Below are 17,388 nucleotides of genomic sequence, written 5' to 3'. Positions count from 1 at the left end.
TGATTCTTTTTTAGCTAAAATATTCTAGTATTGTTGTTAAAAGTGAACTTTATTTATCGAAACAAGTGTCATTTCTGCTTCATTTGCTTTAACTGTAAATATTTACGAAGTTGTCGCCTTTTTACTAATCTATGTTTCGTTTTCGGCATTTAGTAAAACGAATAGTATAGCGGGTATTAAACATAAAAAAAACTTTGCGAAGCGATACCGTCTCGCTCGATATTCGTTTCAATAATGACGTAACTACCACGATTTAATTTATTTGTTTGGTGGGCCAACTTTTATGTGCGTTTTATTTATTTCCATGTAATACATTAGACAGTGTCATTTAAAAGCTCGTCATTATTTACTGCTATCCGAAATATTCTGGTCATGCTTTAAAAAAGTTATAAAGAGTACGTACGGTATTTCAGACATCGACTTGTAATGATTACTGCCTCAAGCGGTTTGATTATTGAGAACCCCATTTAGTGCCAGTGACGTTTTTGACATAGTGAACAGAAAGTAGAAACGAAGCGCTTTGTCTGTGCACTTCTTTCACTGTCCTTTGTTCAATTTTTTGCGCTGTTTTCACGTTTGACGATGTTCAACCAACTAGCCCAACTTACCGCCTTGTAGAAACGTTCGTTGTAACTCCTTATGGGGGAAATAAGTGCTGCAGTTGCTTCATGTTTACTGGATTTGCTAAGCGTGTGACTCATACGTAAGGACCCAAGGAATTCGCCGGTTCAATTACATAGCTTATGATGGCCGGTTTGAGATTTGGTATGCTTCTACTGGAAGCAGTGATTCAGTTTGGATGACACTGGAAATAAATTGGTCATTGCAGACACGTCATACCATGATTTATTTTATGGCTCAACTAAATGGGGGGGGGGGGGGGGGAGGGGGACAATGAGGATCACGCTGTCAACAAGCGCACTAGTTTGCTTTATGAAGTTCCTAACAATGAAAAAAAAAAAAACGTTCAAAACGAGAGACCAAAAAATAAGAACAGTTTGTAAACTACCCATAAAACTTCATAAACACTTAGAAACATTTCTATCTCATTAATTAAAAGAAGTTAAGGTGATGAGCTTGATTTGTTCGAATTACTAGATCCTTAGAATAAAAGTGATTTCTCTACATATCACGCAGTTCGCAGTTTGCAACATTTAACCCTGCGTTGCGGAGAGATATGTTTACCAACATATTCACATTTCCCGGATATACGTAAGAATTAAAACAACATCAGTTACGGCTCTACAAATGTCCAAGCGGCTTTTATATTTAATTACTCTTTGCCTGACATAAAAAAGCTCAAATTGACAAAACCTGCATTTCCTCAGCCATGTTGGAAGTTTTGTTCAGGGTTTGATGACAAGGTACAGCTGCCACGTCTTAAACAGATGTTATGAAAGTTTTTAAAACATGGCAAACCAGGAAATATTTTAAATATTTGTCAGTCTGGGGAGAGGGGGGAAGGGGGAAATCCGACGCGTAAAGCTGCATATTGGCTATTCAAGCCAAAACGTATTTTTTTCAGAGTTACGTAGCCTGCAGACTCCCTTCCCAAGACGCTCATAATCATTATTCATGAGAGTATGCGAGTTTTTACGGCTATGGGTATATAGCTATAAAAGGCGCATTCATTTTATAATAATTTATCTTATGTTAGAAATCTCCCTTGCTATAAAAAAAATACTCCACATTTTTTCCGCAACACTGAGGGATATCCTTTTTTTGTAAGATTATGAATCGCCCACATATCTAGACCCTAGGTTCTCAAACTTGGTTTCCAAAGACCCAGGGATTCCCAGGAATTCCCTCAAGGGTTCCTCGAGGTATCGAAGTTCCTGGACCTAATTGAAGAGTTCTTTCATTTTAAGCACTATTTTAGTTACACAGCAGTGAACAACCGCTCACTGCTGTGTAACTTCGAGCCAAGCGCTCCCTAGTATGCAAATGATCGTTTGCGAGGTCTACTTCTTCACTGTTGTACTGTATCAGTGCCAAGACCGAGAAAGGTTCTCCGGCTGCCATTCGAGGCTAATAGGGGTTCCTTGAAAAACCTACAAAGAAAAATAAATGCCAGCTTGGTTAAAACAAACGTGCCAAAAAAGAAAAAAACATTTACGCGCAAAAACGTTAGAGCAGTATTGACGGCGGAAGAAGCGATTTAGTCGGGAGTCACCTCCTTTCCACTTGTTCTCTCTCGGTATTTAGGGCATGTGGAGGAAAGGTGGATCGGCTTCACCTTCACGACCGAGATGGTCCTTTCGGAATGACCCGTGACGTTTTGGACTTCGCGCGCAGAATTTCAAATAAATCTCTCGCCGTGAATTTTGGTCTAAACTTTTTTTTTCGCGTAAAACATATTTATTAACTCGCGTGTTCCAACCGGACTGCTTTAAAAAAGATTTCTTTTTCTTTTTATGTTTTTTTTTAAGATCTGAATTTTGAAAACCCCGGATTTAGATGTTGACATTCTTTATTTCTGCAAACCTGGATGCAAAGCTGGTAATAGAACGTGAGTGTTTTAATAGATCCATGCAGAAGCATGAGTTTGGTATGTGTGTGTGTGTGTGTGTGTGTGTGCGCGCGTGTGTGCGTGTGTGTGTGTGTGTTAACGTTTATAATGACCTACAAAGAGTAAATGGCCAATAAACTTGTTTTTTTCTGTATTTTTTACCAAGCTTTTACATTTGGCATAAAAACCCGTAATAGGTTCGACATGGAAACACTCCTCACGTGCGGGAGTTGCCCTACTTTCTTGAAAACTGCCAGGAGTGGTTCGAAGTGACACATTTCGTGTTACTGTCGTAGTTTGTGCTACAATTGTAGGTGCTATTATTTAAGATATATTTTTGAAGTCACCGCGTAATCAGATTTATTATTTGGGGTAGAAGAGGCGTCGCTATACATTAATCTCGTCAACGCTGTTCTCAAGGAATACTAATCTAACAATCCGGAATCCGCTCAAAACAGAGCATTTCACTTAATGCATTGTAATTATCGCACTGAGAAATAAGAACTACGTCAGCCAACTAAACTAGGCACCCTTTTTGCCGCCGCAGAGTCACAACGGAACACTCAGATAAAATTTACTATCGACTCATGACCTTATTTTTCGTCGCTTCGAATATTCTTGGAAATCACGCGCAAGTTCCTTATCCATTGTTTCTTATCAAATGTTTACGTTACAATTGGTTATGAGAGCTGAAACCAATTAGTAACTATATTTATTTCTAAAAGACTATTACATTTTCATTACTATACTCTCTTCCTGTATAGCCCTAGTGACTACGTTGAAATTAGTTTAATGTTATGTCCCGTTGTGATGACTGCTATTTCATATATGCCCATTTTATTATGCAATTCTCACTCGAGCCTTCAAAAATTAATAAACATTATTATCGATTAAACGCCTCGGTTTCCTTAATTAGTTATTTCGAATAGGGTCGGAATACTTCCCGGTAATCTTATACGGTGAGGAATGGTTTCTGTCGGTGATTCTTCCAACTCAAGTTTCAGCGCACGTATATAAACTTACCTGTGCGTGTGCAGTCGTTTTTGTACGAAATAGTCTTGCTCAATATGTATATGTTTTATTTATGTATCCACCCATGTAACAGTACAAATGGTGCCTTCAACGTTCAGTGTTTTTATTCATTTGATTGCATGATTATGATTGAAAATGGTGAAGTCATGAGATTTTCCGTGACGGGTGAATGTTGATATGAAATTATGTGAAGTACTACGTCAACAGAAACACTTTTGGTTGATAAGAACATCACGGATGGGACTTCATGCCCTGTTGCAAAGCTCAAAGTTACTACCCGAAAGAAGCTGTTGATCTACGTTCGGCAAAGAAACATTAAAAAAAAATTACAAGTTCAAAGCGTGTAGGAAGGAAACATGATACATTAGTGGCGTTTTTATAATCTGTTGAATACTTTTTCCAAAATAAAAGATATTTGAAATATGGTCTGTGAGAGTACCGTAAAATTTTCAACTGTTTTTATTTCAAAGCAAAACTTTGTAGCATGTAGTACGTTAACAATGAGGTGCTTCATATTTTTCCGGCCGCTGCAATTTATGAACGATTGAATTATTCACAATAAAAGACAATATGACTAAGGTGTGACTAGTTGGCGAACGTGGCGATAAAAACAGTCCTCCATCCATAACTACAGCTGAGCAGGTGAAGGCGCCACTCATCAGCGTGCACTTGTCGGCGTATTCTCTCGAAATATTTGCAAGACCCTTTGTCTATCGTAGCACAAATTCGATAACAGCATACCGTCCTGTATTTCACATGTTAATCTGGCCTACCTCGATCAGTTGTTCCGAAATAAGGTCGCGTTGGATCTAATAAACCGATGTTATTAGAACCAAGCAAGCAGATACTTTCGGCCGTCTTCAAAGGTCTTAAATACCCGATCAGAAACATTAGTACACTACTTGAGCTACTGAGACAATGATATGATTGAACTGCCTCAAGCATGTCACTGCATGGCTCATGAAAGGAATCATGAATATACTTGTGTGTTCATTCCTTAGACTCAGTCACGCGACTTTCACCTCACTAATCGCACTTTCCGTTGACGGCCTTGCCATTCGTATGCTGAGCAAGATCGACTTGACCATTTGTCAGTTTGGGACCTCTTCGTCTCATATACGATTGGAAATAGAAGTTTACGAAGAGACTTAAAATAAGAACCGTCTGAGCAATGGCCACGTGAATGAGGTGCCTCAGGAAACCGCAGTCCACGAAGAGCGGGATGGACATGTGCCCGATGAAGATGACAAACTGCACAATCTGCATCGTGGTCAGGTACTTCTTCCACCAGAGGTACTGCCTGACATTCGGACCTAGCGTGGCAAGGAAGTAGTAGGCGTACATGACAACGTGGACGAACGCGTTGATGGCGAGTCCCAGGGCGGGCTGACCCTCTGGAGCGAACAATACCCAGAACTACGCGTTCACCGCCACCATGGTGTGGTGGATGACGTGCAGATGCGTGATGTGCGTGAACTTCTTGCGCAGGACGAAGAAGACGGTGTCAAGAAAGTCGGCGTACCGCACGGCGACGTACCAGGACGCAGCTTTGTACAAGCCGGCCAACTGTTTTGTCTTCCGGCCCGTGATCCCCTGGCACCAGAGGGTGTATTCACCTCCCGGAAGATAGGTGCAGGTGAGGACGATGTAGAGAAACCTCGCGTTGAGGAGGACCATCGCGAGGTTGTAGAAGCGGATGAGGTTGATGATCTGGAAGGGTTCCTTGTCCTTCATCCACCGTGGACCGACCACTTTGACGAAGTAGAGGTAGGCCATGAATAGCGGGAACACGAAGAGCGGGTTCATTACCAGCGTGAAGTTTCGAGTACGGGGGTCTCCAAGCTGTTGGAGCTCGCTGAAGAACTTAACCGGGTTCATGGTCAGCGTCAAGCCTTTGGTGTCGTTTCCCAACATTTTTGTAGGTCTTGTTTCCTTCAGAACAATAACAAAACAGAAACTTGCGGATTGTCAAAACAAAAAATAACAAACAAAAAAAAAACATAAAGCGCGCTTCTTTTTTTTTTTTTTTGCTTTTTTGCATTATAGCAAAGTATCTATTCTTCGTTTCAGCTTCGGACCGAGCGCGGCCGATGTTATGAGCCGAACGGCCAATCAAACAGCGCAAAAAGCGCAGCGTCATGGTGTGCTCTCTGCGCTTGATAGGACTAGCCGGCGGAGGAGCGCGCACAGAGAGACGGCGAATAGCATCTGAGGCCAGATTCCCGAAACGTTCTTACGACAAAAAAGTTCGTAAATTTATCTTACGACAAAGTTACGAACTTTTGAGTATTCCCGAAGCAAAATGTTCGTAAGTTTTGCGTAAGTTAAGACGAAATCCTACGACAGGGGTCCGATCGATCTTACGAACATTTTGGCGACTTTCAACCAAAATGGCTGCCGCGTACGTCGTCTACCTACTTCAGCAGCAGCGCGACGCGGAGCGGAATCTACGGCAGCAACGTGTGTTCCGCACTCCTCGGACACTCGACACCATCGCCGATAACCATCTGGCGAGGTACTACCGTCTCCCGAGGCCTGCCATGGAGAGACTCTGCGAGGCGCTCGCACCTGCGCTCCGCCGTCCGACGGCTCGGAACTGTGCGCTCCCCGTGGACGCCCAAGTACTACTGGCGCTTCGCTTCTATGCGAGCGGCAGTTTTCAGTCGGTCGTGGGCGACGTGGGGAATATGAGCCAGACGAGTGCTTCGCGCATTATAAACTCGGTGAGCAGCGCGCTCTGCAACTTTGCTGAAAAAGGGATCAAGTTCCCCGTGACCCCGCAGGCAGCAATGCGTACTGCACGCGGTAAGTGTTTTCCCAATGTCGTGCTCGTTAGTTACCCCTGTTATTTTATTTCAGTGCGAATTGTTAGCGCGTTTACTCAGCCTGATCAGCTTTAGTCGGGGGGAACGTGGGCGTTCGCTAAAACGTCATTCGATCAAGTGAGTGCATCCCGCATGACCCTAATGAGTGTAACTTTCATTGACGCGAACGAAGTTGTATAGATTGACGTGAGCAACGGCATTGTGTGGAATGGTCGCCGAGACTCTCAGTCAGCAATGCATTGTTCATGCAATGCCCATGACAACTAACAAAAGCACTCTTTGCCCCCCCCCCCCCCCCAAAAACCCTTCTTTTTTTTTTGGTAATAGTGTTTAAATGGGTGCGATAGTGCTTTAATTGAGGTATGAATGAGTATTTAGAGGTCATCTCTTTGATAGACCAATTTTTGTATATATTGTAATGTGGTAAATAAAATATCCAAGATGTCCACTGCTTCACAGAATGTTGAACACTTCGTTGTTTTAATCTGTAGGCTTTGCGGAAATCAATGGATTCCCCAAGGTGCTGGGGTGCATCGACGGCACGCACATCGCCCTCAAGATTGCGAAGAAGGACCAGAACATCTACCGAAACAGGAAAGGATACGACTCCCTGAATGTGCAAGCGGTCTGCAATGCGTCGAACGAAATCACACAGCTCACAGTGAAGTGGCCGGGGAGCACGCATGACAGTTTTATGTGGCGCAACTGCGACTTGTCGGAGAAGTTCGAGGCTGGGGTCATGCCCGATGGCTGGTTGCTGGGTAGGTATATTTTAATTTGGATTTCATATGAGTATTTAATAGTTGACAGGCTGAACGACCATATGCTTCGTAGCCTCTTGGTATCCAGCCTTTTTTGCATTTGGATCTTGGCAAAGGTTTGAGCCAGCTTGCACATTTTAGTGTAACTCCTAGATAATTATTAGTTAAATATATAATAAGTTAAACCAGGACAAAGGGAGCCAGTCATTTCCTTTGTGCTACTTGCGTGTCCACTAACAAGTTAGGAAGGAATTAAGCTTAAACCGATGCAGCTTTCTTCCATGAATCTCTTCTCGTTATCTACTGTAGTGAGCTTCCATCTGTTCAAGTCTGGAAATGTACTACAGCTGTAGTGGGGAATTTCGGGCGAGCGCTGCAGGTCTGCCGTCCTGGAAGTTGTAGGGTGCCCCTCGTAGTAGTGATCTACAAATCCACGCAAACAGAATGCCCGTTCATGTCGAAACCGGCAGAGCTTGGGAGACGAACTTGCAACCCTTTGGTTACCAGTTCAGGTATTGCTGGAGCGCTTTGTTTGCAAGCCCAAACCCCAAGCAGTCATATCTATTGTATTACTTATGCATGGTTTTACGTGATATCTCATATTATTTTTAATATTTTAGGGGATGCAGGCTACCCCCTGCAGCCATGGCTGATGACGCCATTTCGCAAGCCGAAGGAGGAAGAGGGCGAAGAAGCCTACAACATGTGCCTCACCAAGACGCGTCAAGTTATAGAGAGGACATTCGGGATATTGAAGTCCCGCTTCCGGTCAGTAGCGTCAGCAGAGTCTTAGTTTGGGAGTTAAAACTTGTTCTGAAATTTCCTCAGAACTACCTTCTCTCCTTTCTGCATGTGCGGCGTAAAACAAAAACAGTTCTTTTTTTTTTTTTTCCCTATTTTATTTCTCTACCCTCATGCTAAAAGGGTGCAGTTAACACTGTTCCCACTTGGAGACCAAAAAACTAGTTGGAGCTAGGCACATATCCAGGGAGAAGGCCCAGGTAGCCTGATCTGGGTCCTCTTCAAAGTCCTCCAGTTTTGCTGGCACCTCCCCTTTCCCCCCCTTTACCCGCCTGGCTATGTGCCTGGCTGTAGCAGACTCCCCATAAAGGCTATCTTGGAAGAGAAGTTTGGTTTCCAGCATCGTGCAGTACTAGCTGGAATCCGAGAACATATAGTGTTGCTTCAGCATGTTAGACAGCCATACTTATGATTGCTCCTCTTCGTCTGATAGTTCAGTGAAAGTTGCATAATGACTGAGCCTGACCTGTTCTTTACTTTGGTGCCTTTGGATTGCACCTCAGCACAACATATACGCTGAAAGTGGGATCACACAAAGTATGAACTACGGTATAGTCAAATCGGAAATGCAGGCAATGGGGGGAACGCATATAAAAGCAGGGACTTCGAGGAGCAGTAAATAGACAGGAGTGCAAAAGGGTTCTGGGGGCTGCATAAACTTCATATAGTCATCACTAACAGTAAATACTGAATTAACAAAATTCCTTACTACGCCACTGCTTCAGGTGTCTCGACAGGTCCGGAGGGGTCCTACAGTACACCCCAAGCGTGTGCTGCCGTATTATCGTGGCGTGTGTGGTCCTCCACAATTACTGCATCCGGCACCATGTCTCCCTCACAGATCCACCAGGTAAGAAAGACATGTTCTCTGAAGAGTTTATGCATTAATCACCTGGTCATATCACATGAATGAGGCTGGTGAAAGCATTGTTTGCTGTAACTCTGGACTTGGGTTCTGCAGAAGGTTCGCCCACTTTTCTTGTCACAGGATTGCAGAGGGGCAGCTAAGCTGAGCTGACTACAGCTTTGACTATAATCTCTTTTAGAAGCTCTCCACTGGCAGAATAGTTTTAGGTTTAGTAACCCATTAAGTGCCACGTTATAAGATTTGTTACGTGACGCTTAACAGGTTACCAAAGAAACGGCCGTAGCTGCGGAGTAGTGCGTACGCTGTGCTTTTTTGCAAAACTGACACTGCTCTATATGAAATGGATAAGGCTCATTTAACCCATATGAGTGATGTTTTCCAGGACAAAATTGTCAGTCATCTGGAGACTCGCCGAACTCGGATAGCAATGTATTTTCTAGACTTTGGGGGCAGTTCCAGTGGGATGAAAATGATTCTCAATGCCTCTGCAGAGGATGTCCGTGAATTACAATGTTGGAACAAGACCATATTTCGTCACTAGCTGCCAGACCGCACAGGCGGAGGCCAGCAAGATACTTTGCAGTGGACGTTTCAGCTGCCATGGGGCCACATTTTTCAAACATACAGTGTACAGACGACTAAATGAGCCCGGCTTTTACACTCGTAGGCCTGCGAGATACTTCTGTTAGCTGGAACTCTTTGAATAGTCTGTGCAGCCTGATGGAACAGTCATTATTCTTAAATTGTGAGCCTGATCTAGTATACGCAAACTCATCTCTGTTACGTCACGGCGTGGTGGTGGCGCGCCAGGCGCACTTCCGGTCTGAAGCTGTGGGCGGAAGTCCCCATGTCAGACGTGTATTCCTGCATTGTTTTGAAAGGAACCAGACAAAAAAAAACCTGCCTTCTCATCAAAATGCCGCGACTGGGGTTGTACCAAAAGGGTTGAGAAAGGTTTAAAGGTCAGTTTTCATGTACTCGGTTCGTCCGAGAACGTGGAAATGTGCCGTGAAAAGGGAAAACCAGATGCCGTCGACCCACGATTGCTTGGGCGGGTAGCAATTTGGGTTGAATTCACGAATACTTGTGGTCATCAGATTTATTTGTTTTGTTCCAACATGAACGCCTGAAAACCGTCATGTTGTACGGACCACCTGCAAACTACGTTCAGTGCGTCTTCAAGTTCAAACGGCCGCCTAATCGTTCGAATCGTCATCTGCTCTTTCAAACGATTCTGCTTGTCTTCTGCTCTTTTAGACTACACCGGCTCGTAGACCAAATATTGGTCCGGTACTTGCGATAAGAAGTAAGTGCAGACCTCAAAAGACTCGAGTTTGGAGGTTGGTAAGCAGTCTTGATGCAAACAGTAGATACAAGGAGATATTAATTGTTACCAGTGGCCATCACCGACTTGTTAATGCCTGATTCACTTGGTCCGATTCTGCTTGCGATTTTCAGTATCGATGTCGACCATCTCAGCTACGGTTCACACTTTCGCAGCCCGAGCGACGACGTGACTGAAAATTGCGAGTGAAATCTCATCATGCGAATCAGGCCTTGGCGTACATTCTGTGGCGTCTGCGCAGAATGAATCGCCGCATGTCACATTATTCACGCAACGTTTTACGGTGTAACGAGCCTCGGTGATTTCTCTGAGGCCGCTCAAGCAGTCAGACATCGCCAGGAGGACATAGAATCAACAATTCGAATGCGAAAAAGGGCTGGGGGACTCACACCGACGCCGACAACATTGCATTTCAATGGTTTGTTTATGGGTGACGGTGAGCTTCTTGGCCACACTCCATCGCGCAAGTGTTGCGTCGGTGGCATCTGCTAGGGGCGCTCCGGTTTGTTTGTAAACATGAATTGGTTTATGAGGTAAACCTGCCCTTTCTGTTGGTGGGTACAATGTTGTTGTTGAGCCATTGAAGCTAGCAAGTGGAAGCGGCTGTTTTAGTCGCCTGCCTTTCTTCTGAAATTGAAGCATCTATACATTGAGATTGTGAGTTCCTCTCATAAGAGGATCGGGTGAAGCAGAATATAGAATACCATTCATGACATGTTGACGGAAAGTCTGCCAGGGGAGCTCAGCCAGCACATTAAGCAACAGTAGCTAATGCAGCACGTGTACTCTAATTCGAGCCTTTGGACAAATTTGTGAAGCCTATAATTTATTAGGACTGTTCTCAGAATGTGTTTTCTGCAGTTATTATTCAGTTACTGTTGTATTATAATCATGCTTGAAAATCTTGAGATGTCCTTTTGCTGCTGTGCAAATTACGACTTTCTGAACAGTAGCGGGTGGTGAATGATTGGGGGCCGAGTGGGCTAAGTGCACACCAGCTCGTAGCATGTGGAGCGAAAGCTTGTGCAGCAGAACACAGAAATCTTGGCTCAAATACCCACCCCTTTCGTTGTGGTTGCGGCTCGTACTGGGGTGTGGTCATGTATCACTACTGCGTGGTGCACGCTGAAGATGCCATGCAAGCAGTTTTACTAAACTGACTAAATTGCTGGATCTATAGCGTAAGCCAGTGTTGCCCTTCAATGGCAGATCAAACTTACGCCGTATAAGCACCAACATCAAATTCACTTTTTTTTTACAGTTGTGGAATCCGATGAGGAGGAGGAGGAGGAGGAAGAAGACGAAGAAGACAGGCCGAGCACCGCCAGGGACACGCCTGCTGGCATTGTTGTAAGGAGAAACCTTGTTAACGAAGTATTCAAGTGAAAGCTTATGAAAGCACAAAAGCGATCACTGGGTGTAGATGACACCCACTGATCTCCGACGATTTTCTGGATCACGCATCACCACTTCGGGGGTGAAGCCACTGGAAGTTCTCAATAGACCCTTTTCAAAAATCCCAAAAGCCCGCGCGTGCGAGAAATAATGGGAGTTTTTGGTATGCCACTCCTCCCGCTACCACGTGGCATACGCGAGCAGGCGCAGGTTACCACGGCAACAACTTTTGAGCAGTTGAGTCGGGTGAGCGACGAGCCAACGGCTTCCCCATTCTTATCCCTCCCCTTTGTGCTGGCTCTGTCGTCTGCTGCACCAACGCTTTGTCGAACCTGCCACGGTTGCGGTGCAAAATAATTGGATTCGGTGACACTGCAATACGTGAAGGTAAATTACGACGAATAGCATATTCAAATAAGTTTACCTGTCGCAATGCCTTTAGGCTGCCGCAGATACGGTACACTGCCAACAACGTTCAACTCGGCAGATGGGCGAGATGGCAGATGGCTGCTGCCGGGACATGCACGCAGTTGTGGAGGCTCATCGAGAAAGCATGTTTGTGCAGCCTATAATTTATTAGCAATTCTTGGAAACTAGCCACTGGAAATGCAGTGGCTAGTTTCCAAGAACATCATGAAACTTTTCAATCATGACGGTGATGAAGCTCAAAATGGGTTTTTCCATGGATGTACTAGTCTTCACGGCACTACGCTCGGCTGACTTTTGCATGGCATAAGACGGCCGATTGAGAACTTCCGGTGGATTCACCTGCGCTACAAGGAGGAAGAAGCGATCCAGAAAATCATTGTAGAGATCAGCGGTGACACCAGAAACTTCGTGTAATAAAGAAACAATGTATTGCTGTTCTATACAAGTGCCCTTTTATTCATATTTTGGAACAATTTTTCCATTTTGAAAACATACATTAAGTTTGTAAGCTTTTAGAGCCACCATCTGCTCGTGCAGCTCCACAAGCCTATCCAAGCGGGCTGTGATAGCCTGTTGACCCTCGATGATCTTTTGTGTGGGGTCTTCCTTGATCCCTGCAGACGACGGAAAAGATGTTTGCACGGTTCAAAGCGGTCACACCACTGCATTGTCACATTTCCATTATATAGCTATGAAACCAGCGCCACGCACAAATCACATAGCTGCTGTTGGAGATTTGTGTTTGTCCCTTGTCCCCTTCAGGGAATATTTATTGGTTCTTATTATCCAGCTTGCCTGCATTTATTGCATTAACTATGCAGGCCATATCTAACTACAGGAAGCATGCACGAATCATCATCACAAGTTGCTAATGAGAGAACTTGCACCTTAATAGTTATAAGCAGCACAAATTTCTACTCTGTTCCTTTTGACAGTGGAGATTTTTTTTTTTTTTATGGACTTGAACGCTTGTTTTGATCAGATGCTGCAACATATCTATTTTGGTTCTGCATTAAGTGTTATGTTCGTATTGCTGCATGGTGTGGTCTGCATCTAGCAGCATTTAGGATTGCTACTCACTTTCTTGGCGTGACTTTGGATTTCCCGAAGAGTGGGCCAACATGTCGCCCACTTCTGGTTGGCCACTTGTGCTCGCTTCTTGGCTATCTAAATAGAAAAGCCAACAGCCTTGAGTACCGAAATATTTGCTGTTAGGAAATACAGGCTCTGCATGGAAAAAATGCTAACACAGGACTGAGAGATTGCAGGAAGTTGTACCAACTAAGCTTGATTGCTCAACCAGCAACACCTGCACCTGGCGGCCACCGTATTCGTTGACTACCAACCAGGTTGAATGACCGAAAAGGTTGTGATTAGGTAATGTAATTATAACCATTATAAGTAATGTTATGATTTCTATGGTAAAAACCGTGGACCTGCTTGCCGTTATGGTGGTGCCTTAAACAAGATCCAGAAATGCACTGTACGGATCCAGCAAACAGTGTTTGGGAAGACAGTAACGTACTGCTTGTCCATACAATGTGGGTCCCAGTCCAAATCACTTGGATAATCAGCTACCCGATTGATAATTCAAAACTGGAGGTTACGGGGATTGTTTGAAGAGCAGTAATGAAGAGGAACATTAACCATGCAACTAATCAGCCCACATTATTAACTCACCAAGTGAGGGAACTGGCCTTGCTGAGCTCGGCCTGGCAGGAGTACCTTAAAAATTTGTATTTAAAGATTAGTTTGACCAAGAAAAGCAACAAACGTGACAGGTACATACTAGGCGGGTACATACAAATTAACTGGTAGTTTGCTTGGACGGCACTATTATTTTATATTTTGCAATGGAAGTAGAACCCTTGCTAACTCACCAGCTGAGGGAACTGGCTTTGCTGAGCTCGGCCTGGCAGGAGTACCTTGAAAATTTGTATTTAAAAATTAGTTTGACCAAGAAAAGCAACAAACGCGACACGCACATGGTAGGCTGCTAATAATGTTTTAACTACATAATTCTGGGCCAACCATTAATGAAGAAAGGTAGTGTTTAATCCAGGCTTGTGCAAACCTACCCGAGAGTGGCAGGGAGAAGGGCACACCCACAAACACCTCTTGAATTGGGGCAACGCCAATGTCAAAGGCGCCTGGAATGCCCTCCACCGACTCCACGTTGAGCAGCCCCACGATTCTCTCCTCCATCTCGTTGAGGGGCTCGTCGCCTACGCCGCCTCCAGTGGCACACTGACTTTTTTTCACGGCTGCACCTGCGTATTGTGTCAGTATTAAATAACGTAGCAGACAAAGGAGGCTGCTGTAAGCGCGACTGCTCGATCACCGGTTTTCATTGCCTAGCCAAGGCTTTTGGGCAACAGGTATGCCTTTCGAACGTGCATAAGGATGACCTCAAACTTCGCGACATTTTTCTGTGTCGGACACCAGCTAATATCTCGAGCAAAATTGAACTGGTTTAACACTGTTAGTTGTCACTACACGCTTGCTAAAACCTCCCTCGTAGCTAACAGAAGGCGGGAACCTTCCACAGTGTATGACAGCATAAAACAAATGTTCTCAAAAGAATGATGCATCTAGCTAAGTCATCTCCGCTAGCGCGTCTAATGTCAACAACATTATTAAAAGCACTATTGTGAAAGAGTAAAATGTGCTCGTGCGTTGACTCAGCGCTAGCGCCGAACATTTTGCCTCTTACATTAGTACAAAGCATATCGTATCATTTAAGTTCGCGAACTCCAAAACTTGAGGATTGACTTACCCCGCTTCTTGTTGATGCTCTTGACATCGGCCCATTTCTTTTTTATGTCGGCCACTTCTCTTCGGATGCCGGAAACTGCGAACACATCGCGAGTAATTTGTTCCCAAGCCCGCTGCTTGGCAATCGAGCCATGCGCGGTGTTCCCTTTTCCCTCAATCGCCACTTTGCGCTGCTCGTATCCGTCTACCAGAGCCGACAGCTCGTTGTCCGAAAAATTGGCCTTTCGGCTCTTTTTGACGGGTGGTGGAGACGCCATCAGATCTCAACTACACGTGGTACTATCAAACCAAAAGTGTTATTGTCGTCAGAATCGCCATAGCAACACACCCCTCTCGCTTGTTCTCGTCGGTTACGAGACACCGGAAGCTTCTCTTTCTCTCGCTCCTCTCGCGCCTTCTGTCGTTCCCTGGTCGTTCCCTAGTTCGCAGCTAAGAACACGCTAAGAAGCCTTTCGAGCATACCGATTTCGGCTGATCTTACGAACTTCTTAAGTTACGAACTTCTTGGCTAAGATTTCGTAAGATAAGATGTTTTTTGAGAATCCGGCCTCTGGTCCTATCAACTGCAGAGAGCACCCCATGACGTTGTGCCTCTTTCGCTGTTTGATTGGCCCTTCGGCTCATAACATCGGCCGCGCTCGGACCGAAGCTGAAACGAAGCATAGTATGCTCAGTTTTACGTCGTCCGAGCAGAGCCGACGTTACGAAGCTGCTTCAAAAGTGCATACTTTTTGCTTTGAAAAACCGTGTTTTTCGCATGTGTGAAAAACTTTTTCTGTTTTTATTATGAAACCTCCGTGGGATACGAAGGCAATAAATACGTAGATAAGAAAATAAAATCGTCTCGGCGCTCGTACTCTCTGTTTTCTCGCCATCACCGGGTAAACCAGTCCGGCACACTAAACACGCCGTAATTCTGCTCTTTTATCTTTGCGTGATTGGTTTAACCAGTGATTGAAAACCAACAAAAACGACGAGAGCAGTGACGAGGAGCTTTTGACGCTGCTTGACAGGCGCCATCGGATCGTAGCATCGACTGTGCTCGGACTGGGGTGTGAAGCGGACTAGGAACAGGACACATTATGATCCGGCTTCTTGATTCTTGATTCGTTCTTCGCCGTTCTGATTGGCTAACGTCGCGGTCTCATTGGCTGAGGAGCGGTAATTAGATGTCCGAGACTCGCCAAGTGCCGCCTTTCTTGATCTACCAGTGATTTTAGACTCGGTGTTTTATTTTATAGTCTTTAAAACAAGACTTGACAGCCCCATCGAAAAAAAAAAAAAGCCGAGATTCTGAGTCATCGAAAATGGGGAGAACAAAGGGCTATCGTTTTATTCTTTGGTTGCTCAGTTTCAATTCGAAGCGATCGAAGACCTTGAGCGTGGCTGCCTGCTCCCCACTACAGCTTAGTTCATTCCGTTTCTCATATTAAAATCTAACTTAAATTTTTAATGAAGGCAACTCGGTTTTAATTCAACCTTCACAGTTGGCGTATTCAAATCTCGGCCCAGGTAGCTGCGATCTGGCGAGAGCTAGTTGATTCTTTAGTCGTCCTTTAACCGAGATTTCGCTTCCACGCTGAAAAATAGAGGGTGGTCCGAATTAATCCTACATCCACAACAAGGATCTAATAGGTGACCATCGGTTGTTAGACATCAAAATTTGAGCACGCCGTGAACCCAACGCTGCTCTCTACAATCGGAGCCTGACTAATACGACGAGAAAGTGATATTAGTTTTTCTCTAAAAAAATTAAATTCAAGCTGAGGCACTGAGCGCGACGGGTCGCTCGGTGAGTGTCTCCGGTTAGGCATGCCGTCTTGGTAGAAACAACCAAAGCATCAAGACTGAGGATAGGACGCCACTGATTACCTCTATCCTCGGATACTCACGGCATGAACTAAGCTTGGGCGTTTTCTACTTTCGCGTAACTTTTCATCGTACTCAGTAGAAACAACGAGCGAAAATGCAAACGGGTGGACTTCGCCCGTGCTGTCTCAACAGAAAACGTGCTCCGATTTCTGAGGAGCGAACAGGGGCCCTAGGCTCTGGTCATACTCAAAGTTGCCTTCGAAGTTTACGGAGCTCACCGATCGAACTCTCGCGATGATGACGCGGCGGCGCTTTTGTCGGCGAGTCCGACATCTTTAGGCTCCCACTTCGTTTTTAACGAGTGTATAGCACCCGAACGAGCTAAACGGCACTGATATCACCGCATATTCCGGGCTATAGTCCGCAGGGCGAATTTGGGGTTAAAAATAAAAGGTTTTGCTTAAATAGTCCGGACACACTGTATAGTCCGCACGCCGTGCATAGTCCGCATTTGGTGCTTGGTCGACGCGAAAATCTCCTCATACATGTACGGCACACCATGACAAATGTCTGCTTTCTTAGCTTACAAAGAAGCTTGTATTATACATAAATCCTCGTTAACATCCTGTTTCGTTCCAGAAATCTGTCGCGCCTGGTCATAATGAACGAGTTTGAAACACAAGATTCTTGAATAGTGCGCACGGCCTCAAATTTCAACTTTTAAACATGTGTAGTCCGCGGACTCTAGCCGGGAAAATACGGTCCTCACGCACTAACGTCGCAACCAGAGCAAAAATGCTGAATGCTTTAGTTACTTTAAGGAACACGTTATCCGA

The 17,388-nt window shown here is 44.8% G+C and overlaps 2 protein-coding genes and 1 pseudogene across 2 annotated transcripts; 1 reads left to right on the top strand and 2 right to left on the bottom strand.

Moving 5' to 3' along the window:
* Positions 1 to 697: 697 nt before the first annotated feature.
* On the bottom strand, positions 698 to 5,425 carry LOC115310986 (annotated as a pseudogene).
* Positions 5,426 to 5,837: 412 nt separating this feature from the next.
* Positions 5,838 to 11,718, top strand: LOC121833212 (putative nuclease HARBI1). Its single transcript, XM_042286338.1, has 5 exons — positions 5,838 to 6,346; positions 6,858 to 7,127; positions 7,748 to 7,895; positions 8,654 to 8,778; positions 11,403 to 11,718. Exons 1-5 carry the CDS (start codon positions 5,932 to 5,934, stop codon positions 11,525 to 11,527), a joined length of 1,083 nt encoding a protein of 360 aa, XP_042142272.1. The 5' UTR covers positions 5,838 to 5,931; the 3' UTR covers positions 11,528 to 11,718.
* Positions 11,719 to 12,418: 700 nt separating this feature from the next.
* Positions 12,419 to 15,238, bottom strand: LOC115323692 (nuclear apoptosis-inducing factor 1-like). Its single transcript, XM_029984069.4, has 6 exons — positions 14,742 to 15,238; positions 14,044 to 14,235; positions 13,846 to 13,890; positions 13,646 to 13,690; positions 13,046 to 13,132; positions 12,419 to 12,579 (listed from the first exon to the last, which is right to left on the bottom strand). The coding sequence occupies exons 1-6, from the start codon at positions 14,995 to 14,997 to the stop codon at positions 12,419 to 12,421; spliced, it is 786 nt and encodes a 261-aa protein (XP_029839929.1). The 5' UTR covers positions 14,998 to 15,238.
* Positions 15,239 to 17,388: the final 2,150 nt, after the last annotated feature.

The sequence above is a fragment of the Ixodes scapularis genome, unplaced genomic scaffold (assembly GCF_016920785.2).
Source record: "Ixodes scapularis isolate PalLabHiFi unplaced genomic scaffold, ASM1692078v2 PGA_scaffold7__128_contigs__length_106722199, whole genome shotgun sequence".
NCBI lineage: Eukaryota > Metazoa > Arthropoda > Arachnida > Ixodida > Ixodidae > Ixodes > Ixodes scapularis.
Note: the sequence above shows the minus strand (reverse complement) of the source record. Positions and strands in the feature narration are given on the sequence as shown.

What these genes read in the sequence shown, in the direction of transcription:
- LOC115323692 (XM_029984069.4), bottom strand. Translation starts at nt 14,997, where the DNA reads ATGGCGTCTCCACCACCCGTCAAAAAGAGCCGAAAGGCCAATTTTTCG. An exon ending in GAGCATCAACAAGAAGCGGG is followed by an intron (nt 14,236 to 14,741) that starts GTAAGTCAATCC and finishes CACAATACGCAG; the next exon opens with GTGCAGCCGTGAAAAAAAGT. An exon ending in TCCAAAGTCACGCCAAGAAA is followed by an intron (nt 12,580 to 13,045) that starts GTGAGTAGCAAT and finishes CGTCGTCTGCAG; the next exon opens with GGATCAAGGAAGACCCCACA.
- LOC121833212 (XM_042286338.1), top strand. Translation starts at nt 5,932, where the DNA reads ATGGCTGCCGCGTACGTCGTCTACCTACTTCAGCAGCAGCGCGACGCG. An exon ending in AGCAATGCGTACTGCACGCG is followed by an intron (nt 6,347 to 6,857) that starts GTAAGTGTTTTC and finishes TTTAATCTGTAG; the next exon opens with GCTTTGCGGAAATCAATGGA. An exon ending in CTCCCTCACAGATCCACCAG is followed by an intron (nt 8,779 to 11,402) that starts GTAAGAAAGACA and finishes TTTTTTTTACAG; the next exon opens with TTGTGGAATCCGATGAGGAG.